This window comes from Trypanosoma conorhini (genome assembly GCF_003719485.1).
Source record: "Trypanosoma conorhini strain 025E chromosome Unknown Tco_14.4_contig_00057, whole genome shotgun sequence".
NCBI lineage: Eukaryota > Euglenozoa > Kinetoplastea > Trypanosomatida > Trypanosomatidae > Trypanosoma > Trypanosoma conorhini.
The window spans coordinates 1-24364 of NW_021704139.1; the positions used below are offsets into that span (position 1 = coordinate 1).

Sequence of the window (24364 nt, forward strand, 5' to 3'; positions counted from 1 at the left end):
GCGGGGTGGCCCACCAGCATCAACGGTTTTGTTTTTGTTGTTGTTTTTTGTGCGAACGAAGGCAATAAAGCAACAACAACAGCAAAGAAGGAAAGAGGAAGCAGAAGTGAACAAAAAAAAAAAGAGGGGGGCAACAGCAGGAAAGCAATCATGAACTTGGCTCCGCTCCTCACGCTTTTCCTCCTTTCCCTGTGCTGCCCCGTTGCTCAGGGGGTGAACTTGTACCCGTCGTGCCAGGGGGGCGAACTGCAAGGGTCCGCGGATGCGGGTGGGGAGACGACCATCTTTGCATTGTCGCAAAAGACACGGGCCTTGAAACTGACGTGTCTTGCTTACGAGGTGAGCAGCCTCATGGGTGGCATGAAAAAGGGTGCAAAGGATCCGTGCGGCGTGGCCCATCAGACGGAGTACCTGCATCGCCTCGTCATCCGGGCAGCAACAGAGGATAAGGCCAGTGGTAAAGTCAATTTGACGGATTTTGATGTGAAGGACCTTGCAGGGGGGTCCCTCGGCGATGTCGTCATTCGTTTGCCGGGGCCGAGTAGGCTCTCCCTAGTTTTTATGAACAACGCCGTGAACCGCCGTTGCTCGCTGCGCATCCGTGCGATCATGAGCTACACGGAGAAGACGGAGCCGACGCAGCAGGAAAGTTTGCCGGTGGCAGTTTCGGTGGTCCCTCGGACGGTGTACGTCAAACGCAGTGCGACGACGAGCGTTTTCCTGCGCTATCCGCAGGGCACAGACATGCGGGCAGCGCAGTCAGACGTTGTGAAGCTCGTCGACTTGTCCAAGGAGTGCGCAACCGGCGGTGCTGGTGGGCACATTATGCGTCTGCCGCCGTCTCTGCCGCCTATGCCTCACCTTGGCGACCCCGCGACGCTGGGGCTGCGTGACTACTACTTTGACACCCCTGAGACCTATCGAGTCTGCTACTACGGCAATGGAACCCAGACGGGCGCCGAGCTCGCGGTCATTCGCGTGTTCGACGGTAACCCCGCCTACTACCAGGTGGTTAGCGGTCAGGACGAGGAAGGGCGTGTGTTCGTTGGGGCGAAGACGACAGTCAAGTTCCACGGATATGACCTCGACACTCGCCCCGGCGGGGACAGGGCAAAGTTCGTCAGTGACAGTGAGGAATGTGCAACGGCGAAGGCCGCCGGCGGCGTGTCGGAGGCCACGAACCTCGGCCCTGGCGACAGCTACGGTCCCGGCACCACCTACACGCTCTGGACGTGGGTGCTGCGGGAGGCTGGCGCCTTCAAGGTGTGCTACAAGCGCCGCAACGGCGTCTGGACGGAGGTGCCGAGTATCACCGACGTGGGCCCGGACGCAGCCGCCGCCCCCACCCCTGGCGCGACTGACCCCAAACGCGTCCCGCGCCCCACAGACCCCTGTGACGAAAGCGGAATGTCCCATGGCAAGTGAAAGCCCAGAATCGCCTTGGGTCTCCTACAAGAGCTTAAAATTTACCTTCAACAGCACCAAATTGCCAAAGGACTTCCTCAAAACACTCAGCCAGCGGTTTTGCATTCCACGTGCGGCGCTTGCCGTGACGCACATGACGCATGACTCGGATGGGCATCAAGTGATGTATCTCTCGATCCTTTGCGAGGACCTTGGAGAGGCGGCCTCCTGCGACACGGTGGAGAGGCAGAACTACATCCTCTCCCTGGGGAAGCAGCAATTGGCGCTGCTGGTGGGTCCTGGCATCGCATCTGTGGAGGGAAGCCGCCACCTCTTTGCGTTTGGCGACGACGTGACGGTCGTGAAGACGTACGGCGGTCACCTTCTGGCGGTGCTGATTACGTGTCTGACGGTGGTAGTGGTGGTGGCCATGGCAGTCTACGGCGTGCTGAAGTACCGTGAAAACCGTCAGTACTTCATTCAGTTCGGCGCCGACGACGCGGACGTGGAGGACATGTACGCCGCAGATGGCCCCGACGGCTTGGGCCCCCCACGCCGACGGGTCGTGAAGGACGCCGTTATTGAGGTGGAGGAGTGAGTCCGGCACGGCGATGGAGCAGGCGGAGAGAGCAGGGAGGAGGAGGGGGAAAAAGGAAAGAAAAAAATGGAGCAGACAGGCAAAGTGGTGGCCATTTAACGCGTGCACGCATACGCATTACACAAGTATATATATTTATGTATTTATATATATTTATATATTTACTTGTTTATGAGAGACGAAGCGAGTGGGATGCCAGTAGACTGCCCCCCGCACGCACACACACACACACACACACACACACCTAACGCTGCGGACGTCGCGCGTGATCTCCGCAGCGGCGGGGGTAAGTGCAAGCGAGGGAGATACACCAACTCTCAGGGAGAAACGAGAAAAAAAAAAGGGACGAAAAACAAGGAAAAAAAATCCAAGCAAAACATGACAGTGTGGGGGAGTGGGAAGGAAGTAAAGGAACTGTCTGCCTGTCAATCAAGCAAGCTACGTGTGTGCGGGGGCGCAGGAGGAGCGTAAAGTGCAGGAGTGAAATCTGTTATTATTTTTGTTTGTTTCAAAGGAGAAAAAGTCTCATTGTCGCGTGTGTTGTTGCTGTTGTTGTTTTCCTTTCAGTTCCTTCCCGCCTCTGCGACGCCGCTGGCCGTCGTTGCCGCCGCACCCCGCTGCGTTGAGGTCTGTTGTGAGGTCTTTTGCTGCCGATGCGCGTGGCAGCGCTAAATACTCCCCGGCGCGTCTCCTCCGTTCCTTTCCGCTCCCCCTCTCCTCCCCCCTCTCGCCGTGGTAGATCTTGCATCGCGCGAAGGAGCAGCCAGGCAAATAAAAATAGTGAGGGGGAAGACGAATGCTTCGCCGCAGCATCCTACGGTGTTGTGCGGCGACGGCCGCGGCTGCGCCTGTGGCGGGCGCAAAAAGGCCGTTGCTCAGCCAGGCAAATACGCACGGCTTCACACACAAGGACACGCGTCGTATTGACGAACTCAATCTGGTTGCCTACGAATGGCGGCACGAGAAGACTGGGGCGGTGTATTATCATATCGACACGGATGATAGGAACTGCACCTTTTGCATTGGGTTTCGCACTCCAGCCGAGAACGACAAGGGGACGTCACACGTGTTGGAGCACACAGTGCTATGCGGCAGTAAAAAGTATCCGGTGCGGGATCCCTTTTTCATGATGATGCGCCGCTCGTTGAGCACATTTATGAATGCCATGACGGGTGCCGACTACACCCTCTATCCGTTTGCCACGACCAACCAGCAGGACTTCTGCAACCTGCTGAACGTTTACCTTGACGCCGTCCTGCACCCGCTCCTGCGTGCGGAGGACTTTAAGCAGGAGGGTCACCGCGTGGAACTTGGGGCGGAGCGGCGGCTGGTGCACAACGGGGTTGTGTTTAACGAGATGCGGGGAGTGGTCTCGGAGCCGTCGCAGCACTACGCACATGCACTCATGCGGCTTATGCTTCCAGGGACCCACTACGAGCACATCTCCGGCGGGTACCCACCGGAGGTGCTGAAGCTCACCCACGAGGAACTTGTGGCCTTTCACAGGAGACACTACCACCCGAGCAACAGCGTCACCTTCACCTACGGCGCGCAGCACCCAGAACCTTGGATGGCGATCCTCGACGGCTACTTCTCGTCCTTCTCGAAAGGCGAGGTCGTTACGGTCCCCACCCTGGTTCCGGAGCGCCGCTTCCGCCAGATGCAACGGGTTTCCTTGCAGGGTCCGTTAAACCCCATGGGAAACCCCCAGCGTCAGAAGCGCATTTCCGTTTCCTTTGGGGTACAGCAGGAGGATAACCAACTGGAGGACATGGTGGATTTGAGTGTGCTGGACTCGTTGCTCTCCAGTGGCCCCAGCTCCCCGCTCTATCAGGCGCTTGTGGAGTCGCAGATTGGCAGTAGCTACGCACCGATGCGAGGCTACTCATTTTATCTCTCCTCACCGTTTGTTTCTTACGGTGTGGAGGGCGTGGATGAGGCCCGACCGAACGCAGAGGAGGAGGTATTAAACGCTGTTGTTTCGACCCTGCAAAAAGTGGAGAAGGAGGGCTTTGACCAGCGTCGAGTGCAGTCCGTTATTTTTCAAGAGGAGCTGCAGCAGCGACACCGCGCGGCCGACTATGGCGTGAGTCTTTGCACAGGCCTTTGCTCGATGGGTCTGTGTCGTGCCGCGAACAACCCTCTTGACTTCATTGATTGGCTGCCACACCTGCGGCGGCTGGCGGAGAAACAAGTGGCGCCGCTTCTCCCACGCATCTCCAAGAATCTCCTTCACAATCCCCACTCGGCACTCGTGTCGGTCTCGGCGAAGAAGGAGTTCCTGGACTCCCTCCGTGACACACTCAATGGCATGGAGGAGAAGCTAAACGAGGGTGTCACGGAAGCTCGCAAGGGGGAGATTGAGGCGGAAACAGCAAGTTGGCTTGAGCGGGTTCGTGCCCCACAAAACGGTGACCTTCTCCCTAGTCTCACTGTGAGAGATATCCCACGTCAATCCTTTCTGGAGCCCACCCCGCAGCAGGCAAAGTCCGGTGTCCACGCCTCGCTTTATACCATCTCAAATCCGACAAACGGATTGGTGTATGTGCATGGTCTCGTGCCTTTTGGCTCGTCGTTGGTCTCGGCAATCCAGGGCGGCGGCGCCGCTGACGGCCTGGTGGACCTTCCCCTGTGGCACTCCCTGCTTGGGAACCTGGGGGCGGGCGGATATTCCTTCAAGGAACTCTCCATTGCCACAGAACTTGTGTGCGGCGGTTTTGCCTTTTCCCCGGCACTTAACCAATCCTATCGACAGAAGTCTGAGTATGTCCTTGGTACCAACTTTGGCTTCTACACCACGAAGGAGAAGCTGCAGGAGGCCTTGGAGCTCCTCAAACTGATACTCCTCGAATCAGCCACCTCCTCTGAGGATGACGCCGTGCGTGGTCGCGTCTTGTCTCTGACCAAAGCACGCTGCTCTAGCGTTATTCGCCGTCTGCAGCACTACGGTAATCGCGTTGCCACAACCCTGGCAGTCTCACGCTTGACACGCTGTGGGGCTGTGAAGGAGAAATGGTCCGGTCTCACGCAGTCGACGCATGCCTCTCTCTTGCTTGAGAGTATTCAAAATGGCGATGAGGCGGCGGTGCGTAACGTCATTGTAAACATTTTAAGCTCTCATGAGGCCTTTGCCCAATCTTTGGCGTCAAACATGTGCCACGGTACACTTTGGGCAACATGTGAAGAGGAGCACCGGAGTGAGGTGGAGGCGATGTTGGCAGCCTTCCTGCGGAATTTCCACCCAGTGTCTGCGGGTGCGCCGGTCTCAACGCGTCTCTCCCTTCCAGCGCTGGGGCGACCCACTGGGGTCCCGCAGATCCGCAAGATGCTTCCCATCGACACCTCCTACGTTGGCTTTGCCATCGCAAACGAGTTGGACTGGAACCATCCGCAGCAGGCGCCGTTACGGGTGGCGTGTCAATTGCTCGGGAATGAGTACCTGCACCGCCGTATTCGCGAGGAGGGTGGGGCCTACGGCTCAAGCGCGGACGCCACCCTTAAAGGGGAGGTGGGTGGCATCACCATGTCCAGCTACCGCGATCCGGCGCCGGAGCAAACCGTCTGTGTCTTCCAGGAGGTTGCGGGTTGGCTTGGAAGCGCAAGCAACGTTACGCAGGCGAGGGTTGATGAGGCGAAGCTCCGCATATTTGCCAGCATTGATGCCCCGTATGCTGCCGACAGCTACGGTGAATCGTACTTCCTACACGACGTCCATCCGACGCAGAAGCAGGCGATGCGTGACGCTTTGTTGAGCGTTGAGCCCAAAGACGTCATAAATGCGGCGCAATTCTTTGATGTCAGCGGAGATGCGTCGGCGGTCGTTAGTGTGCTGTGCCCAGAGGAGCCCGTTCAGGAGCAGTAGTTGCAGCGAAGAGAGGGGAAAAGGGAAAAGGAGGAAGGAGAAGGGAAAGTAACGGATGAGCGGAAGTAACTTGTATTGACTGAGTTCCGCACATGTTCGTCGTCGTGAAGTTGAGGGTGGGCGGACTGTTGATGCGCTGGGCCGGAAGAGTGCGTTTCTATGCATTTATGCATCAATATCCTGCTTTTTTTTTTCTTTTGTCGTTTTTGTTGTTGTTCTTTGCTTCTCTTTCGCGGTGCTGCTGTTGCGTTTGGCGTCAGGAATCCCGCGCGGCGCGGCGCCACATGACCTCCCCGCGTTCTTGGGCGTTGCGGTTCCTCAACCCGCTACGGTGCCCGCGGCGTTACGGTGGCGGCGGTGGGCAGTGGCGGTGGCGGTGGCGGTGGCGGCGGTGCGGCCTCGCGGCGACGAGGTCCATTTTGACCTTCTCCGCTGCGTGGTTTGCTGCTGCCGCCGCGGCCGCCTCCGTGGCGCTCTGCCACCCGCTCGACACGCCCGACTACCTCGTCCCGTACTACCTGCGCGACACCGCCACCCGCTTCAAGCACTACGCGAGTCACCGCAAGCGGGAGGGCGGCGCAAAGTACATGACGGTGGAGGACTTTGTGCGTGCCCTGCTGGCGTCAAGCGACAACGACCCCCCGGACCCGGCCGTGGTGCAGAGCCTGGCGAAGCTCTTTACCGAGCTGGACGCCGACGGCAACGCGTACCTCAGCCTGAGTGAGTTCTCCTTCCTCATGGTGCTGCTAACGGCCAAAACGGAAGACATACAGGTGCTCTTCTCCGTGCTGGACGAGGACCGCGTGGGGAGTTTGAGCCTGGACGAGTTTGCGGGGGTGTTGCGGGGGTTGGGCTGCGGCGGGAAGGAGGCGCAGCTGTTGACGCGCGGCCGAAGGAACAGTATTGTGCGCCGCCTCTTCGGCGAGGATGGGCACCGCCGCTGCTCCTTTAAGGAGGTTGCGGCGACACTCGATGCCATCAACGTGGAGGTGTGGACCGCCGAGTTCCGTCAGTTCGACACGGACCACAACGATCGCATCACAGCCGAGCAATTCGGCAAACTCATCGCAAGCCACATGATTGGGAGTCACCCTCCGTTCCACATTGTGGACAACATACGAAAGCTGCGGGGCAGCGGCGAGACCATCACGCTTGAACTGTGGATCGGGTTTCATCGCATCATGCAGCACGCCGACAGGATAGCAGAGGCAGTGGAGCTGTTCGCTTCCTCCGGACTCCCGCTGAGGAAAAGCGACTTCAACCGTGCAGTAAAGGCCGCGGGGTTGACCCCCTTCGCCGATGTGGAGTTGGACCTTGTCATGGCCCTCTTTGACCGCAATGCGGATGGAGTGCTGGAGTTCGAGGAGTTTATGTCCGTGATGAGGCAGAAGCTCGGCTACCACCACGGCCACCGCAGTGACCCCCGCGAGAAGAAGCACCTCCCCGCGCGCTTTCTGGAGTGCGCTGGCGAAGTGTTTTCCCAGTAGTTGCGCCCCCTCCCTCACTGTTGCATGTCTTATTGCCTTGTCTGTGTCTCTCTGTGGCTCTTTGTGGCTCTCTTTCCCTCTCCCTCGCTCGTGCGCTTGCCGCCTGTCTTCTCTTTCTGCGCCTTTGCCAGGATCGGCGCCAGGCGGTGGATAACTCATCCCACAAACATTCACGGAGTCTCATTTTGCCTCTCGTTTCAGTCCCGTTTTTTTTTGTTTGATTGTTATTCTCTTTGCTTTGCATTCCTTCAAAAAAGGCGCGAGGAACTTTGGTCATGCAGCGTGTCTCGCCGAAGCTGGCGGCGGATCTGGAAAACCGCGCCGCGTTTTTGGTGCAGCTGCGGTCGCTGCTCACGCAGGCCAAAAACATTGTGAAGGGGAACCAGAAGGGCAGGCAGCAGGACCTGCAGCTGGGCCTGGAGGCGTGGGTGCGTGAGGTGGGCGAGGTGGGGGCGCCGCGCCCTTCCATTTGCAGCCCCGCCCTCGACGCCTCCGCCGCACCATCGCACGAACAAGACCCGCCTCCGTCAAACTCGCTGGACGTGGACGGGGTGATCGACGGCGGGAGCAGAAACAGTAGCAGCGGCAGAAGCCCGGTCACTCTGCCGCGGGCGGCTTCCGCGTCGACGTCGGGCACGGCAGTTGCGACCACTCGATCGCCTCGTGGGGATGCGCTCTCCTCCTTCACGGTGGACATGGGGAGCAGCGGGAGCAACATGGTGCTTCGCGGCTCGGGAAGCAGCGCGTTTGCGTTGTCCAGCGATTTTGAGTCGCGAAACCTAGAGGATTTCGCGGAGTTTCTTGGCATGCTCTTCTCTAGCGGTCTGCAGGAAATCGTGAAGCTGCGCAGCATAGGACGTAACGCAGCACGTCTCGTCATGGTTCGCTGCTTTTCTATCATTACTTGTGCCCTTCAACAGGTCCTGCGTCAAGTCTATGGCGAAACGCAGGAGGCAGTGGAATTGACTCCAAAGTCAAACGGGGAGGATAACGGACTTCCATCTGCGTCATTTTTTATACATCTTTCGCGTGACATTCGGATTGCTACCAACGCGGTGATGAAGTGCCTTGAGCTGTTGACGGCTCCCACGGACGCCCTTTCGATGCGGTTTGCGGCGCAGGTTTGCGTGGATGTTCTAAAGCAGCTCCGTCAGTGTGTTACCCTCTTCGTGTATCGGTCCCTGCGCGGGGAGCTGCGTCATCTGCGCGCGCTGGGGGCCGATGACAGGGACCCCGATGCGCCGCCTCTGGACGCGGCAAAGATTCAGCAAGGAGCTCAGCGGCGGGCACATGAACTATGGCTTCGCCTGGGGCCCTCTTTGCTCGCCAGCATCGAGCACCTCATGAGTCTTGTCCGTCCCAGTGTGCGATACCTGTTGTCGGTTGCCGCGGTGAAGGAGGCCGTGTCCTCGCCGGAGGAACGGGGCCTCAAGAGCGACGTGTGCACAAACGTCTTTGCTTTGGCGCAGTGGGTGACACCTACGTCGTTGTTGAAGCAACGGAGGCGGCAGCCGTCATCGGGGGACAACGCTGGGAGGGAACGGGTGCCGGAGGTCGCCCCGGAACGCTCCCTTTACACCGGCCTCCTGCGGTCGGAGCCGTTTCCGGACTGTGACGGTGCGGAAATCACGCACCCACTTTCTTACCACGCAGCCTGCTGCGTCGTGGACGCGGTGTTTCCCGTGGCATTTTCGCCCGAGTTCACTGCGTGCGTCGCGGAGCATTGCGGGGACCAGAATGAAGGGCAACTTGTGGCCGTGCGGGTCCTGAACGACACTGTGAAGGGTTTGATGGACGCAGACATGGAGGAGTTTCGGCACGTGCTTGGGTGCTCTGCCTGGAGGAAGCGCATAGCGGAAGGCATCCTGAATTGCCTCGTGGCGCTGGAGCCGGCGGTGTTGGAGGCCGGCCTCGAGACGCTGCAGCGGATCACGGCGGGGTGCCCCGAGTGCCTTGGCTCGGAGGTGGGGTTTGTGTACACAAGCGGGGTCTTTGGGCTGCTGGAGTCGGACAGCACCCCGCACGGGATGCGTCGGCTGCTCCTTCGACACGTCATCAGCACCTTCTTCGCCCCCGCGGGCGACGCCGGGCGGCCATCGCTGCTGCTGCGCCTTTACCAGCGCTTTGACCTGAACGTCCGCTGGCACCAACTGAATGTTGTACAGCAGGCCTTTGCGACGCTTTCGAAGGCGGTGCGCTGCGCCGCCCCAGAGGACTTCACCGACGAAAAGGACACGAGAAGCGGCGGCCAGGAACCAGCCGCGCCGCGGAAGAGCCTTCCATTTATCGCCCTCCAAGGGCTTTCGCTGGCGGTGGAACTGCTCTCGACGCACATCCCGCAGGACGGTGGTGCCGCGGGCGGCAGGGTCTACGCGAGACTGCCAAACCGCGACAAGAAGCTGGAGGAGCAGCGGGCGGTTGACGTCTTCAACAGCTCTCCCGTGAAGGGGATAAAAAAGTTGTTCGACGTCGCCGATGACGAAATGCACCCAGTCGGGTACAAGAACATGGCTGAGAAGAATTGGGCGCATCAGCACATCCCACCACCGGCCTCCGCCGCGACGGACGAAAAAGTACATCGCATAGCGCAATTTCTGATGGAGACGCCCTCGCTAAATCCGGAGTCGGTTGCGGAGTTTCTCTCATCCCCGGCGGTGCTTCCGTTGCAGGTGTGTCGGGTCTTTATGGAGTCCTTGCCGGTTGCCGGTAGAAGCCTCGTGGGGGCAATGCGGAAGCTATTCAACCTGCTGCAGCTGCCGAAGGAGGGACAGCGCATTGAACGGCTGCTTGAGTTTTTCTGCAGCGCGTACTTTAAGCTGAACTCAGTTGAGGGTGTGGATGCCGAGACATTTCCGTTTGAATCCGAAAACGCGTGCTTTATTGCGGGCGTTGCTGTAATTATGCTAAACACAAACCTGCACAATCCGCACGTCGCGTCCGCGAAAATGACAGATTCCAGCTTCTACGCCCAACTGCGGGGGTGCAACGAGGGGAAGGATTTTCCGGAGCATTTCATAAAGAACATCTTTCATGAGGTGCACCTGCACTCGCTCTCCAGCATGAAGGGGTTCTGGTCGGCAGGAATGAGTAGCGGGGTGCGGTACGCAGCGGTGCCGTTTCCGGGTAAAATGGACTCCATCTTTTTTTCTCTTGAAGAGCGCCGCGAATTGGCGTTTGGCGTCGTGCGGCAGCGCCTTCTCAGCGAGACCCGTGAGTTGGTCTACCGCCACAGTAGTAGCGACACCAACTTGGAGGAGACGACATCGACGTGTTGGTGCTGCGTCGCGCAAGATTTGTTTCTCAGCGCATGGCCCTCACTCTGCGCCGTCTTTGGCGTTGCTGTGCATGGAGCCAAAGTGCCAGAGGAGGCCTTGATGCTCTGCGTGATGGGCCTCCGGAGCAGTTTCCTCGTGGCTGCCGCCTTTGGCCTGCAGACGGAGTGTGGCGTGTCGCAGCTGGCGCTGCTGCGCATGGCTTCATATGGGCCTATGCGTGATGTGTGCCGCAGGAGTGTCCTTGAAGTCGCAGCCTCGCCCCATAGCGTCTCTTTCTCCGCGACGTGTTGGGTGCCCGTGGTGGAGTTGTTGATGGATATACGAAACCGGCAGCAGACGCTGGTTGTTGAGGCGGAAACGGTGTTTGGCCGCGTGGAAGAGTTCACGCGTGAATCCTGCGAGGGTGGCCGCGCGGGGACATCTTCAGTTGCGCCTGTTGCCTTTACCAGGGCTGTGCAAGAGGTGCTGCAGGGCGCCCCCACAGTTCTGCAGGACACTAGCGCCGATGATAAGACGCTCTCCGCTGCATTTTACGTGCTGCGGCGCTTCCTCGGGTACTCGCTCATCTCGCACGAACAGGAGCCAGGGGAGGTCGTGACGAACTTCATCAATGTGCGTGACTTTAGCGGCATCGTGGCTCCTACGCTCGTCGATGTCGTGGAGGCGCGGCGTGGAAAGGGCGACGAGTACATGCGCCTTGTGGTTGAGTTTGTCGTTGATGTTCTCAACACCGTCTGGAGCTCATGCATCTGTGAGGCGCGGTCGGAGAGGGTTGGCTTGCACTCTGAAGTCACCAACTGTTTTTCCTTTTTTGAGAGCTGCTATGAACGGTGCGGGGCCTCGGCGGAGGTGCGCATGCACGTGTTGCAGGGTGTGAAGGAGCTCATCGCTCGCACGCTGCACAAGGTGGGCTCAGCCAGGGGGAGATCGATGGGGTTTCCCGCCCACACGCTTTACCTCATGGCACGGATATGGCTGCGGTTGCTGCAGCCCGTCGCGCGCGCCCTGTCTGACAAGGACAGTGTGGGAACAGAGACGTGTAGCCTCGCCGTGCACATTCTTCGCAAGCTTGTCGTTCTCGGCTGTGGAACTGGAGGCACGAGGGGCGACCTCCAGCTGCGGGAGAGTGTCCGCAATATTCTGCTCATGCTTCTGCTGAACGTGTCGTACGTCGGAGGCATGTGCAGCGACGTTGACAGCGCGCAGTCGTGTTTGGCACAGTTTTCTACCATTTGCACCACCGCGCTGAATCGGGATGGGGCGACTGCTTCGGAACTAGAGCTGCCGCCCTGCGCTGCTGCAGCTCACGTGGCGGAGTTTGATTCTCTCGCGGAGCCCAGCGCACTTCTTCTGCAGCGCCTTGTGGAAAGCTTGCAGCGGAGGCCGGACGTGCTCGTCCTCCACTCGCTGGAGCGCATGAGTCTGCTTCTCTGCTGCCATGCGCAACAGACGCGAATAGACGTGATCACTGCCCTGCGTGCGCTGGTGGTGCAGCTGGAGCCCTCCCAGCTGCTGCACCTCGCCGTGCACCTTTCCGACGCCGTGCTGGAGGCCGCCTTGGGCCACGCGACGCCGGAGTACACGCCGTCCATGATGGACCCAATTTGCGTGAGCCACACCCTCTTTGACCTCGATACGGCCATCGCCATGCGCAGGTGTTCGCCCACCGCCTTCCGTGCCACCCTTTCCCTTGCGCTAAACTTCATGTCGCAGGAGATGCTCTCGGAGGCGCCACTCGGGCACGTGGATGCCCTGGCGGAAATCGTGCTGAAGCACTGCCTGGTTCCCCTAGTAGTCTCGCCGCGCTCCTCCTTCCAGATTCGTACCACCGCCGTGCACTTCCTCATGCACGCCGCCACGCTCTGTGCCACGCGCCAAAGCGTCGATGGGAGGGAGTCCTGCAACGGCAGCAGCCGCCTCGTCGCTGAGTGTGTCAGTCTGCTTCTGTTTGCGCTGCGTATTCCAGCGCGGTTCATAGTCCCTGACGACGCCGACCACGCCGGGCGCCAGTGGGTGCAGGAGGAGAAGTCGGCCGCTCTTGCGGCGTACATGCGGGCGGCCGCGGCGGCCGTTCAGGCACTGTGGACCGCAGAAGCGTATGAGGTGACAGGGAGCCGACAAATTGCGACGCTTGGTGTCACGGAGCGGGTGGACGCCCGCGTGGAGCCCGAGGAACTCACCCAATTGATGCGCAGCAGCTGGTTCTCCCCACTGGGGGAGGTGGCGACGGATGAGCAGCTGGTGGAGTACTGCGCACTGATGGCGCAGCTGCTCTCGCCGCTGCCAAAGGTCCTGGCCGCTCTCCCTCCCGCCGCCTTGGGGCCGGAGAACGGCACCCCGACACGGCACTCTCCGCAGCAGCAGCAGCAGCAGCAAGAAGGTGACGCAGAAACGCTGGAGAAGCAGCAGCCTGGGTCGGGGGTGTGGACGCCCCCGCCTGCGGACCACAGGCTGCTGAAGGAGTTGGTGCAGGAGGCCGTGGGTGTTTTCTTCGCCGTCCTCTGGCGCGTGAACAACGTGGCGGAGATGGAGCAGTTTGTGATGCGGGCAACCCAAAAAGGGCGCGATGCACCGTCCATCTCCAAAAGCAACGCCCTGCTTCCCCATGCCGCCATCCGGGGAGGACTGAACGCCTTTCTTGCGCTCGCGCTCTGCATTGACGTCCCAGAACTCCGCGACGTCTTCGGGGAGGTTCTGCGCATCACGGCGACGGTGCAGACCTCCGCCCTCAGCGTTCGCGAGGCGCAAAAGATGGTGGAGGGCGCCGCAGAAACGGCGGCGATGCAGCGTCTTAGCCCGCAGGAGCAGCAGCACATACGCAGCTGCAACGTGGGGATGTACCAGGAGCTCTCCTCCGTGGTGGCACACTGGGTGAAGACCATCCTGCAACAGACCAATGCCACGACGTCTGTGCTGACGAGCACGCAGCGCGATCAGCTGCAGGCAGTCGCGGGGAGTCCCGAGGTGTTTCAAGGCCTCGTGCGGCTCTTGGCGATCACGGCTGGGGCAGTCATCGTGGCGGTCCGCGACTACTTGGTGTGGTATATTTCGGTATATGAGCATGACAAGGAAAAACTAGCGGAGCCGCTTCCGTCCGAGACTTTGCAAGAGCCCCCACATAAAAATATATGCAGAGAAGAAGGGTGAGGCAGCAAAGTGGCCGTTAAATCATAATTAATGGATAAGTGAGGAAGGAAGAGAAAACGAAAAGGAAGTTTACATATAGCTACTTGACCCGTCTCCACTGTTCGTTCCTTTTTTTCCTTTTCCTTTTTCCTTCTCCCCCCACCTCCTTTTATGCCCTCAGTCATGGAAATCAAAAAAGGGACGGTGGTGGCGTGTCTTTTCATTGTGCGTGTGTGCGTGTGCCCTGAGTGTTCTCTGAAGCTTGACTGCAGCTGCTCGCTCTCACCGGATGTCTATTACCCGGTTTTTGCCCCTTGTCCCTTTCTGGTGTGCGGTCAACGATGTCGGCTGCTTCTGCTGCTGCTGCCTTTTCTTCTTGTCGTCTGCGAGATGCTGATCGTCTGCTGCGGCGTGCAACAGACGTTCTGCTGTGACTGCGTGGGAAGGCGTAAGCAGACGCAAGGAGCAATCGCAAATGTCCATCGCATCCGTGCGGGTGGCAGTCGCCCTCTCGGGCGGTGTCGACAGTGCGGTTGCGGCGCTGTTCCTGCGCCGGTGCGTGCCGCGTTGGGCTGATGTGGAGGCGCTGTGGAGGACGAGGCGTCCCCTGGCGCTGCGCGAGGTGGTTGGGGCGCTCGAGCAGCGGCGGCCGTGGTCTGAGGTTGTCGCCTGTGCCGCCGCAACAGCAGGGACTGCTCACAACCCTGCAGCGGCAGTCCGCTACTTCCCGCTCTTTATGAGAAACTGGGAGGACGCTTCAGAAGGCGACGGCGCTGGCCGACGCTGGTGTGAGGCGGCGCAGCAGGACTACCACGACGCGACGGATGTTGCTCGCCTGTTAGGCCTTCTTCGTCAGGGGGAGATGTTGCCGCTGCACAACTATAGCGCCTGTTACGTGGAGAGGTGCTTCCAGCCCATGCTGCACGCCTACGCGCGTGGGGAGACGCTCAATGTGGATGTCTTGTGCAACGAGGAAGTGAAGTTTCAGGCACTCCTTGACGCCCTACTCGCCGCAGGAAGGGCGGATTATCTTGCAACGGGCCACTACGCCCGCACCGTCGCCGCTCCCCGCTTGTGTGGCAGCAGTGGGGCAGCCGCAGAGGCGCGGGTGATCGCCAGGCCGTTCTCTGCGGGAAATGACCTCAATGACCAGACGGTGTTTCTCTCACGCCTTTCAACAAAACAGGCGCTGAGGGCAATCTTCCCATTGGGGCATGTCTTTGCGCGGAAGGCGGAGGTGCGGGCAGTGGCAGACCACTTTGGCATGAAGCGGGTGAGCGCAAAAAAGACGAGCACAGGGCTGTGTTTCGTGGGTGAGCACTACAAAAAAATTGGAAAAGACGATGGCAGGCGTGCCGGCAGCTGCGTCAGTGGATTCCGCTCCTTCCTGGGGGAATACATCGCCCCAGACAGCGCCGCCCTGCAGCGACTCACGGCCGCCGGCAGACGGACGACATTCATGAATGCCGAAACCGGCGCCGTCGTGGAGGCATCGGAGTTGGCGCTGCGGGGAGAGGGGGGCGGGCCGCTGCTTCCCGCGTACAGCCTGACGCTGGGACAGCTGGTCCGGGGAAGCGGCGAGGGCGGGAAACTGGCGCGGTACTATGTGCAGCGAAAGGATCTATTTTCCCCCAGTGGAGCCGCAAATGACGAAAGCAGCTGCCACGATGATTGGGGGTACGCGCGGCAGTTGCGCACGGTGTGGCTGGTGGACCGCTGGGACCATCCGCTGCTCTACGCGACGGTGGCGCAGCTTCGCGACGTCGCGCTGCCGCTGCACCCACGGTGGCTTGCCCAGCAAGCAGCTGGTGAGGTGCGGCTGCGGTGTCGCTGCTGCGCACGGCACCAGGAGCCTTTGCGCCCGGCGGAACTTTGTTTTGCGTGGGGCGATGCGGAGGAGTCGGAGGACCGCGTTCGCGTGGCCCGCGCAACGGTCCGCTTTGAGGAGCCTGTGCGCGCCCTGACCGCTGGCCAGGCGCTGGTGTCGTACATTTCGCTCGCAAAGGAGGGCGCGGAGGATGCGGCGGGGTGGTTTGTTGCGGCAAGCGGCTGGATCGCGTAGCTCACGCGGCTGCGGGTTGACGGGAGCTCCCCAGGGAGGACTTTCATGCACGCCCCCTTCTCTTCCGCCGCCGCCGCCGCCGCCGGTCGCGGCGGCCAGCGGCAACTAAAAGGGGTAGTGGGGACGGAGGCCATTGTGTGTGTTTGTTTTTTTTTGTTGTTGCTGCGAAGGCGAATGCTCTCCGACGGCTGTTGCTGCTGTTCCGACGCTGGGCCCCTGAGGGAAACGCTGTTGCCTCGTTCTGTGCCATCCTCGTGGAGGCTTCTGTTTGCTTCTCTGCAAGGACTGAAAACAAAAAAACATTCGCCCACGCCCCCGCTTCCCCCCGCCGGGCGCGGCGGGCCAACGAAGTGAACTGCAAGTAAAACCGCGCTGGGGGGGGGGGGGGGGGGAGGGGTGCTGCCGCCGTGCGTTCGTCAGCGCGCGTGGCGTCTCTCTTGTCTGCTCGTCCCCTGCGCTCACTGCTTTCTCCCCTCGCCCTTTCCCTGCTTCTCTGTGTGGGCTGCGGAAAGGCTCAGTGGAAAGGCGTTTCTTGCGTGTCTTATTCATTCTTATATATATATATATTTGCAGACCGCCTCTCCATGTCGTTGCAGGTCGTCCGCATCGTTGGCGTCGGCCGCACCCCCGTCGGACGGCTCGGGAAATCCACCTCTGCGCTCGCCGTTGAGGCCCTCCGCGCGGCGCTCGCCGACGCCAACCTGGAGATGCGTGAGCTGGACGGCCTCGTGGCGATCCCGTCGCTGGCCTCTCCCCAGTTTATGCAGGCTCACCACCTCGCCACCGTCTCCGGGCTTGTGCGGGCGAACAAGGAGCTGATTCTGCGCACCATTGACACGGGCGGCGCCGGCCCCATCACGGCGCTGGGCACGGCCACCAACTTCATTAGAAATGGCTGGGCACGCAACGTCGCCATCGTTGCGTCAGACGCCGTGTTAAGCCTCTGCAGCAGCACATTTGCTGAGCGCTCGAATGCGAGTGTGGCGGGCGGCGACCTCGCGAAGCCCTGCATACCGCGTGGGTACGATCGGTACGCCCAGTGGTACATGCGGCGCTACGGCCTCAAGCGGGAGCAACTCGCGATGGTGCCGGTGTTGATGAGCTGCATGGCGGCGCGCCACCCGGACGCCATGTGCCGTGCGCCCTACACCCTGGATGAAGTGCTGCGCTCCCGCCAGGTTGCCCCCGTCACCAACCTGCTGGAATGTGCGCGGCGTGCTGACGGCGCCGTGGCTCTCATCCTCTCCAGCGAGCTGCACTACGCCCGCTACTTCGCACGGCACAAGTTGGACCGGTCAAAGCCGGTCGTCGTGAGCGTCGGCGAGGCCTCCGGCCCGCTCTTTCCCCCCGCCCTCGACGACATCACTCCGGAGCTCTTCTCCTGCGAGCGGGCAGTCAAACTGGCCCTTGGCACCGCCCAGTTGGGCCTGAAGGACATTGATTTTTTTGGCCTCTACGACTGCTTTCCCATTTGTCTGATACGCGCGATTGAGGCGGTGGGCCTCTGCCCGATTGGGCAGGGCGGGGAGTTCGTGGAGGCCGCGTACAATGAAATGCTGAAAACCCCTGGCGTCGTCAGCGCCGCCACTTTTCGCATCAACACGCACGGGGGGCTGCAGTGCTTTGGGGCCCCGTGGGAGGTTCCCGCGATGTACAACGTCACTGAGGCCATCGCGCAAATGGCCTGCACCGCCGGCAGCCGTCAAATCTGGCCGCCCCCGAAGCGGGCCATTGTTTACGGAAACGGGGGCATCTTCTCCGCCTCCTCCGTCGCGGTGCTGGGGAATGGAACGTATTAGGCGCGCTAACGCGCACGCAGGCACGCAAAATGTATTTTGACTTGGTGGCCGTTCGTCCACGTGGGGATTATTGGGTTTTTGTCGTTTTTCTTGTTGTAGTTTGAGTGGGTGCTCCTTTGCCTCCCAGGCGGGTTCGCAATTGTTCTCTTTGCCTCTCCGACCCAAATCCGCAAAAGCACACACATGGACATTTTCGTTGTCGCTGTTGCTCTTGTTTTTGTTCCTCCTTTGTTTTTTCTTTTTCTTTTTCTTTTCTTTTTCAACGCGAATTTTATTTCTCTTTCCTGTTTCCTCCTCTTTTGTGAATCTCCGCCGCTTCTGTAAGGAGCGTGAGCATGCCGGCTGGTGGCGCCGTCTGCAGGGCTATCGCCGTCTCTCTCTGCGTGACCGCTGCGCTCAGCCAGTGGTCGACGAGCGTCCCGCGCGTCTTTGGCCTCATTCCGGCGTACACCTTCTCCGTGCACAGCTACCCGTGGAATATTTTCAGCTACATCTTCGTGGAGTCCAATGTTATCCTCTGCGCGCTTGGCGTCGCCTACATGCTCAGTGTTGGTGCGGCGGTGGAGGCCGCCCTGGGCACCGTCGCGTTTCTACAGCTGATTATGGTGACAGGAGTTGGAACCGCGGGCCTGCTGCTTGTCTCGAGCGCACTGATGCAACTCGTGGGGTTTTCATGGTTCCTGCAGTGCTTCTGCGGCGTGTGGTCTCCGGCTGCGGCACTGCTCGTCCCTTGGGTTGCGGCCTCACCGGTGACGAGTGCCCTACCAGGCGTGTTGCCCTCGCAGCTGCAGCGGCGGCACCTGCCCACGATGCTGCTCGCCCTTGCGCTGGCCGTTGACCTGCTGTTTCGTGGCCGTCACAGCGTAACTGAGGAGGATGTAGATAGTGGGCGAATCTTCCCAGGCAGCGTCTTTGTACCCGCATTCCTGGCGCTCTGCGTCTCCTGGAGGCTCCAGTCAGTGTTCCGCGTGGAGGCGCCGGTGGCGTTTGGCGTGCTGCTTCACCCCATCGCCGCAAGACTGTCCTCGTGCCTCGGCGTCAGCCGGCGGCGCGGCGGCGAGGCCGGCCAAAAGCCAGCCGAGATGGAGGCCGCGGTGTCGGTCCCGGTGCTGCGCGGCGCCGCCAACCTTCCGCTGCTGCCGGGCTCCACGGAGGAGGACGCGGAACGGCGCCGCTCCATCGCCCTGGCGGCGCTCAACTCGCGGCTGCGGGAGACCGCCTCGGCGGCCCCGGAACTCTCGAAGCGGATTGAACTCCCGGTGTGAGACTCCCCGCCGTGGTGCCGCAGGAAGGGGCGAAGGTGTGCGAAACCCGGGTTCATGTCATCCTTCCTTTTCGTCCGCTTGCGGGGAGCGGGGGGTGCACGTGGTTGGATGCCGTGCGCGCGCGGGTGGGTGGCGAGAGAAACGGTGCCCCTTCACCAATGCGAGCAAGTACGTGTGCGTGCATGCGCCTACGTCTATGGGTGTTTTGTTGTTTTGCCGTGACCAGCTCTTCTTTTTTTTTTCCTTTTCTTTTTCTGTATGTGTGTTCCCGCTTCTGACGGCTTGCAGTGCGGCAAGTTGACGTGTAGCCAGTGCAATGGCCGCCACGAGCGCCGCCCCTCTCTCTCCCGTCGGGGGACCCGCCGGCGGCGGCGCCTCCGTGCGGGACGCTATCGACATACTGCTGTACGAGGACAACCAGGGGCAGCGGAAGCGCAGGCTGGTGCTGGAGCTTAACACCCTCGTGCAGAGCGCCGAGTTTGGCGAGCAGTTCCTTGAGGAGGATGGGCTGAACATCCTCCTGCACCAGATTAAGACGGCGAGTGGCAACCTGCAGGCGGCGATGCTGAGCGTCCTGCGCAACCTCCTCGTGTACGTGAACGCGGTGGAGCAAATAGCCGAAACCCCTGAGCTCGTGGAGCGCATTTACGGCCTGCTGGTGCCGCCCCCCGACGGCGGGCTGGTGCCGCTGAACATTGCGAAGCCCACGCTCGAGACCCTCATTGTGATTTGCGGCATGGTGGAGGGCGGCCACAAGATGATCAACCAGGCGGCAAAGAAGCGCATCGGTGTGGGGGTGCTTCCCTACGCCCCGCTTGTCCCACTCTTGAGCGGCGACGACCTCCTTGCGACGCACAAGACGCTGCTCTTTATGAACATTCTTCTCAAGAAGAAGAAGGAGGCGTCCGAGCTGAAGGCGAAGAAGCTCGTTTTCCGCTGGAAGGAGTGCGGCATCGTGTCGCTGCTGAAGCGCCTGACCGCGATTGAGGACGTCGACGTGGCGAAGCAGCTGGCCAGCTTCCAGCGCCTCTCCGCCTACACCATCCCGCGCAGCTGGGAGGAGGCGGGCAAGTACCGACGGCAGTACGAGGAGGCAAAGCGCAAGTGCGACGCCGCCATGGACGCCCTGTACGTCTTCCAGCAGCAGCAGGCAAAAGTGCGCTTGCTGAAGCAGGAGCTCGAGCGCGCGCAGGAGACGGTGCGTGCCATGAGCCTCCTCACGCAGCACACCTCCGCCAACTACCACCCGGCGCGCCGCTTCCGCGCAGGCGGCGGGTTGCACCTCGAGCGTATGGCGTCCGGCAGGATGGAGCCCATCGACGTCGCCGCCGCGCAGCGCGACATCGGCGCCGCACGCACGGCGTTGTTGGAGAAGTTTGTCACCGCCAGCGACATCCGCCCTGCGCTGTCGCGGATGTTCAGTGCCCGGCCGAACGCCGACGCCGACGAACCCCCCGCGCCCCCCGACGAGGACGACGAGGACGACATGCTGCCGCCGCCGAGTGACGAGAGCGACGCCCCGCCGCCCGAAGACGACGACGGCGACGAAACGGCTGAAAACAGTGCGGCGCAGCGGCCCATTGCGCCCAACGGCGGGAAGGCACCACCACCACCACCACCACCACCACCACCGCCGCAGCCGCCGCCGCCGCCGCCACAAACTCCACCTGCAGAAGGGAAAAAAAGTGCGCCGCCGCCGCCACCGCCGCCTCCACCCGCAGGCGGGAGAAAAGGGGCGCCACCGCCGCCGCCGCCGCCGCCGCTCCTGGGGGCAAAGAAGGCGCCTGGTGGAAGACCCGCTGCTTCTGGACCTGCCGCACCAACAGCATCCGTGGCGCCGTCGCGAGTCTTCTTCAAGGGTCCCGCGCCGACAAAGCGAATGAAACCGCTGCACTGGGAAAAAATTGCCATTCCCGACAACGTGGAGTCCGTGTGGTCTCTGCTCAACGCAGGCACGCTGTACGACACCAGCTTTGACTACACAGAGTTTGAGCAGCTCTTCTCGCAGAAGGAGGTGGAGGCCAAACCTGTCGCCCCGCCAAAGCCCCAGAAGGTTCTTCTCTTGCGGGAGGAGTTGCATCGCAACCTTTCCATTGTGCTTCATAAGCTTCCAAGTATTCCCAACGTGCAGCGTGCCTTGCTTGACTTGGACGCGAGTGTGCTTTCGCGTGAGATGCTGACTGCCATGCTGGCGCAGGCCCCGACGAATGAGGTGCGCGCGGAGTTTCTCAAAAACGCCAACAAGAAACCCGAAGAGGAGTATGAGCCGCAGGAAAAGTACATGGCAATGATGACTACCATGCCGGAGTTTAAGCGCCGCGTCTCTGCGTGGCTCTTTTCAATGGAATGGGAAGAGAGTCGTCAGGCGGTATTGAAACCAATGCATCGCCTGCAGGACAGTATGGCGGCTGTCCTGAGCAGTAAGCACCTGCCGTACTATCTTGGTCTGCTGCTAAGTTTTGGTAATATGATGAATTACGGAGATGCACGCAGAGGCAATGCCGGTGCAGTGAATCTAAACCTCCTAGATAAACTGGAGTTGACGAAGGACAACAAGGGGAAGTCGTCACTCTTTACGTACCTTGTTGGCACCGTGAAGTTGCGTCACCCGGAGGCACTGCACCTTATTGATGAGATGAAACCCGTATTAACCGCAAGTGTGATGCAAATCAGTTGGGGAGACGTGGAGATGGCCATGCAGGAGGCGGAGAAGGCGGTGCAGATGTTCCAGAACCACTGCACCTCTGTGAAGAAGAAACTGGTTGAGCTGGGCACGGATGCGGAGGACCCGTTTATTCCCTTTGCTGTGGAGTTCACAATGCGGGTGACGGGGGAGTTACAAGAGCTAAAGCAGCACTACAGCCGTCTTGATAGCACAAGAATAAACTTTCTACGGTACTTTGGGATAGTTGATGCGAAGAAGAGGCCGGAGGATATCTTTTCTCAGCTTGTTCCGTTCGTTGAACGCCTCCGCAGGTCGGTGCAGGACATGGTCAAGAAGGAGCGCCGCAGTGCGAAGAAGGGGCAAAAGCTGGGGGACGGAGAGTTTGCCCACGTGGTGGCAAAACTGCAGGAGCAGTTGGCACTCTGAAGATAACTGGGTGACGCACGTTGCCGTATCGTATTGATACTAAATATATTTTTTTGTTTGTTGTTTTTTTTATTGTTTATTGTTTATTGTTTTTTTTTTACTTTCGTTTACGTTTGCTTGATTCCTCCTCCTCCTCCTCCTCCTCCCCTTCGCTGGCTGGCAGGCTGGAATATATGTACTGCGCACGCCGCTGTGTGCCGGGCAGACCCCTGCAGCCCGCCTCGCCCTCTGTGCTCTCGCTTTGTGCGCCACTTCATTCCTCTTCTTCGCTTTCTGCCTTTCTGCCCCTCCCCCTCCTTTTTTTTTTTTCGCTCGCTCGCTGTGGGATCGTTTCCGCTTCCTCCTCGCAGGAGGGCGGGCCTCGGATGAGGGAGTGGTTTTTTTGCCGGCTATTCGGGCCAACCGAGCGCGAGCGGTCGGCGCACGGCGCGGAGGGCGCCTCGCAACAGCCGAAGGGCGCGAGGTTCAACGAGTACCTGGACCACTTTGTGCGGATGCCGGAGATGTTGGCGGAGATCGAGTTTTACTTCGCCCTTACGATGCTCGGCATGGCGGAGAACCTCCTCTCCCTGCTGCTCCTCCCCCTCAAGTGCATTGTGGCCTTCTCGCGCCTCGAGCGCCGCGACGTTGTGGCGCTGGCGCTAATCACCGTTGGAATCCTCACATACTACGCCCTCTCGCTCTACACGACGCAGCTGTACGCCTACCTCTACCACGTGGTTCGGCGCACCTCCTTCATCAAGCTTGTGATGGTCTTCAACATCCTCGACGTCGCGGACCGGCTGCTCTCGGCGCTCTCGCAGGAGGTGATTGAGGTGCTGACGATGTGCGTGCAAAATTGGGGTAAAAAAGAACCGCCGCGGCGGGGGCCGGGCGTCGTGCTGGCGCACTCCCTGTGGCTCCCCGTCGGCAGCGCCGTCCTTTCGGTGGTGTGTGTCGCGGTGCACGCGGTGACGCTGCTGCTGTCCGTCGTCACGCTGAACGTCGCGGTGAACGCGGAGGGTCACCTGCTGCTCGCGCTGATGGTGGGCACCAACCTCAGCGAGGTGAAGGGGGTGGCGTACAAGAAGCACAACCGGGAGTCGCTGCTGCAGGTGACGGCGGCCGACGCCGTGGAGCGTCTGAAGTTTGTGCTCTTTGTTCTCGTTATGGTGCTGCAGCACATGCATGAGCGGTTTCACGTGCTGGACATCGCCGACATGCTCCTGGTGTTTCTGGCGGAGGTGTTCGTCGACTTCACGAAGCACCTCTTCGTGGCGAAGTTTAACGGCATCTCCCTCAGCGTCTACCGCAGCTACTCGCAGCTCACGATACTCGACATGGCGGCGGAAACGGTGCTTTGGCGGCTCGGCGCCAACATTCATATCCGCTGCACGGATGACCCGCTGCTGCACGTCGACAACGTCAAGGCACTCTTGTCGGCGAGCGACGGTTTCTTTCCAAAGCACGTTAGGCGCACCGGATTTATTCCTGTGCCGTATGCGGCGCTACTTCTCTGGAGCGTCTACCCCTTTGCCTCGCTCATGCTGCTCCGCGCGCCGCTAATGTTTGCGTTGTCGCTGACGGTTGTTGTTTTGCTGAAACTTCTTCTCTCGGAGTTCCTCCGCGGTGTTGCGGCACGATTTGTTGTGCGCTCCCTCATCGTGCTGCAACACAGTGAACCCCGTCGAGGCGGCTGTGAGGCCGCCGGCATCTTGTTTGGGGTCTCACCGCTTGACACACCGTCGCTTGCGCCGCTGCATTGTGGCCCTGAGGGCGGTGAAGGCGGCTCTGTTGCCACGCTGCAGCTCACGTCCTTTCTCTGCGCTCTCCTGGCCCTCGAGCCGTTCGACCTCCAGGCCGGGAAGGTGAAGAAGTAGTCAGTGCAAGTCCACCTGAACGTACGTGTGTGTGTGTGTGTGTGTGTGTGTGTGTGTGTTTGCATCCGCAATCATGTTTTAGGTCGGAACTCACGTTGCTGTGTGGCGCATGTGAAGATGCAAAGGCCTTTTTTTTTCTTGTGTGTGTCTTTCTTTTTCTTGATTGTCACCCTCTCTCTCTCTCCTTCTCTCTTTGCGTTTGTCTGTGGGCGTCTGCCGCCGCTGCGCAGCCCGCCCCGCCGCGTCCCCCTGCGTCTTGTTTCTCTGCTGCCGGTGCTGGCGGCGGAGGGGTGCCCTCGTTTGAATCGTCCTCGTTGCCTTTGTTTGTTGTTTCTTTGCCTTTGCTGTGCGCAAAACGCATGGTCGCCGGGGGGAGGAGTTTTACGTATTACCGTGTTTACTACCATTGAGCTACACCCCCGCAAGCAATGTCCACGCAGCTTTTGGAGATTAAGGCTACCTTGCCGCTTGGTCTCTTTGGTCTGGACCAGCTAACGTGGTCGGGCAAGGCCGGGTCGCTGTGGGAGTGCTGGAAG

At 60.4% G+C, this 24364-nt stretch overlaps 10 protein-coding genes across 10 annotated transcripts, besides 14 other annotated features; all 10 read left to right on the plus strand.

The window, feature by feature from the left end:
• Nucleotides 1–150: 150 nt before the first annotated feature.
• Nucleotides 151–1425, plus strand: Tco025E_01648 (golgi/lysosome glycoprotein; the record flags this gene model as incomplete). The annotated part of the gene is made up of 1 exon (XM_029368585.1): nt 151–1425. The coding sequence occupies one exon, from the start codon at nt 151–153 to the stop codon at nt 1423–1425; it is 1275 nt and encodes a 424-aa protein (XP_029231390.1).
• Nucleotides 1426–1558: 133 nt separating this feature from the next.
• Tco025E_01649 (golgi/lysosome glycoprotein) lies at nt 1559–2002 on the plus strand (the record flags this gene model as incomplete). Its single annotated transcript, XM_029368586.1, has 1 exon — nt 1559–2002. The coding sequence occupies one exon, from the start codon at nt 1559–1561 to the stop codon at nt 2000–2002; it is 444 nt and encodes a 147-aa protein (XP_029231391.1).
• Nucleotides 2003–2130: 128 nt separating this feature from the next.
• Nucleotides 2131–2175: a microsatellite.
• A 44-nt stretch (nt 2176–2219) lies between these two features.
• Nucleotides 2220–2246: a microsatellite.
• A 294-nt stretch (nt 2247–2540) lies between these two features.
• Nucleotides 2541–2559: a microsatellite.
• A 130-nt stretch (nt 2560–2689) lies between these two features.
• Nucleotides 2690–2729: a microsatellite.
• Nucleotides 2730–2798: 69 nt separating this feature from the next.
• On the plus strand, nt 2799–5864 carry Tco025E_01650 (pitrilysin-like metalloprotease; the record flags this gene model as incomplete). The annotated part of the gene is made up of 1 exon (XM_029368587.1): nt 2799–5864. One exon carries the CDS (start codon nt 2799–2801, stop codon nt 5862–5864), a length of 3066 nt encoding a protein of 1021 aa, XP_029231392.1.
• A 186-nt stretch (nt 5865–6050) lies between these two features.
• Nucleotides 6051–6084: a microsatellite.
• Nucleotides 6085–6148: 64 nt separating this feature from the next.
• On the plus strand, nt 6149–7351 carry Tco025E_01651 (Ca2+ binding protein, contains EF-hand motif (ISS); the record flags this gene model as incomplete). Its single annotated transcript, XM_029368588.1, has 1 exon — nt 6149–7351. One exon carries the CDS (start codon nt 6149–6151, stop codon nt 7349–7351), a length of 1203 nt encoding a protein of 400 aa, XP_029231393.1.
• A 275-nt stretch (nt 7352–7626) lies between these two features.
• Nucleotides 7627–13773, plus strand: Tco025E_01652 (uncharacterized protein; the record flags this gene model as incomplete). Its single annotated transcript, XM_029368589.1, has 1 exon — nt 7627–13773. The coding sequence occupies one exon, from the start codon at nt 7627–7629 to the stop codon at nt 13771–13773; it is 6147 nt and encodes a 2048-aa protein (XP_029231394.1).
• Nucleotides 13774–14099: 326 nt separating this feature from the next.
• Nucleotides 14100–14119: a microsatellite.
• A 108-nt stretch (nt 14120–14227) lies between these two features.
• Nucleotides 14228–15814, plus strand: Tco025E_01653 (tRNA-methyl transferase; the record flags this gene model as incomplete). Its single annotated transcript, XM_029368590.1, has 1 exon — nt 14228–15814. One exon carries the CDS (start codon nt 14228–14230, stop codon nt 15812–15814), a length of 1587 nt encoding a protein of 528 aa, XP_029231395.1.
• Nucleotides 15815–15878: 64 nt separating this feature from the next.
• Nucleotides 15879–15911: a microsatellite.
• A 277-nt stretch (nt 15912–16188) lies between these two features.
• Nucleotides 16189–16211: a microsatellite.
• A 187-nt stretch (nt 16212–16398) lies between these two features.
• On the plus strand, nt 16399–17613 carry Tco025E_01654 (putative 3-ketoacyl-CoA thiolase; the record flags this gene model as incomplete). The annotated part of the gene is made up of 1 exon (XM_029368591.1): nt 16399–17613. One exon carries the CDS (start codon nt 16399–16401, stop codon nt 17611–17613), a length of 1215 nt encoding a protein of 404 aa, XP_029231396.1.
• A 232-nt stretch (nt 17614–17845) lies between these two features.
• Nucleotides 17846–17874: a microsatellite.
• Nucleotides 17875–17948: 74 nt separating this feature from the next.
• Tco025E_01655 (rhomboid-like protein) lies at nt 17949–18878 on the plus strand (the record flags this gene model as incomplete). Its single annotated transcript, XM_029368592.1, has 1 exon — nt 17949–18878. The coding sequence occupies one exon, from the start codon at nt 17949–17951 to the stop codon at nt 18876–18878; it is 930 nt and encodes a 309-aa protein (XP_029231397.1).
• A 316-nt stretch (nt 18879–19194) lies between these two features.
• Nucleotides 19195–21969, plus strand: Tco025E_01656 (formin like proteiny 2 (FH2) domain protein; the record flags this gene model as incomplete). Its single annotated transcript, XM_029368593.1, has 1 exon — nt 19195–21969. The coding sequence occupies one exon, from the start codon at nt 19195–19197 to the stop codon at nt 21967–21969; it is 2775 nt and encodes a 924-aa protein (XP_029231398.1).
• Nucleotides 21970–22022: 53 nt separating this feature from the next.
• Nucleotides 22023–22061: a microsatellite.
• A 30-nt stretch (nt 22062–22091) lies between these two features.
• Nucleotides 22092–22118: a microsatellite.
• Nucleotides 22119–22334: 216 nt separating this feature from the next.
• On the plus strand, nt 22335–23828 carry Tco025E_01657 (putative membrane receptor protein; the record flags this gene model as incomplete). The annotated part of the gene is made up of 1 exon (XM_029368594.1): nt 22335–23828. One exon carries the CDS (start codon nt 22335–22337, stop codon nt 23826–23828), a length of 1494 nt encoding a protein of 497 aa, XP_029231399.1.
• Nucleotides 23829–23853: 25 nt separating this feature from the next.
• Nucleotides 23854–23887: a microsatellite.
• Nucleotides 23888–23955: 68 nt separating this feature from the next.
• Nucleotides 23956–23999: a microsatellite.
• Nucleotides 24000–24021: a microsatellite.
• The last annotated feature ends 343 nt before the right edge of the window (nt 24022–24364 follow it).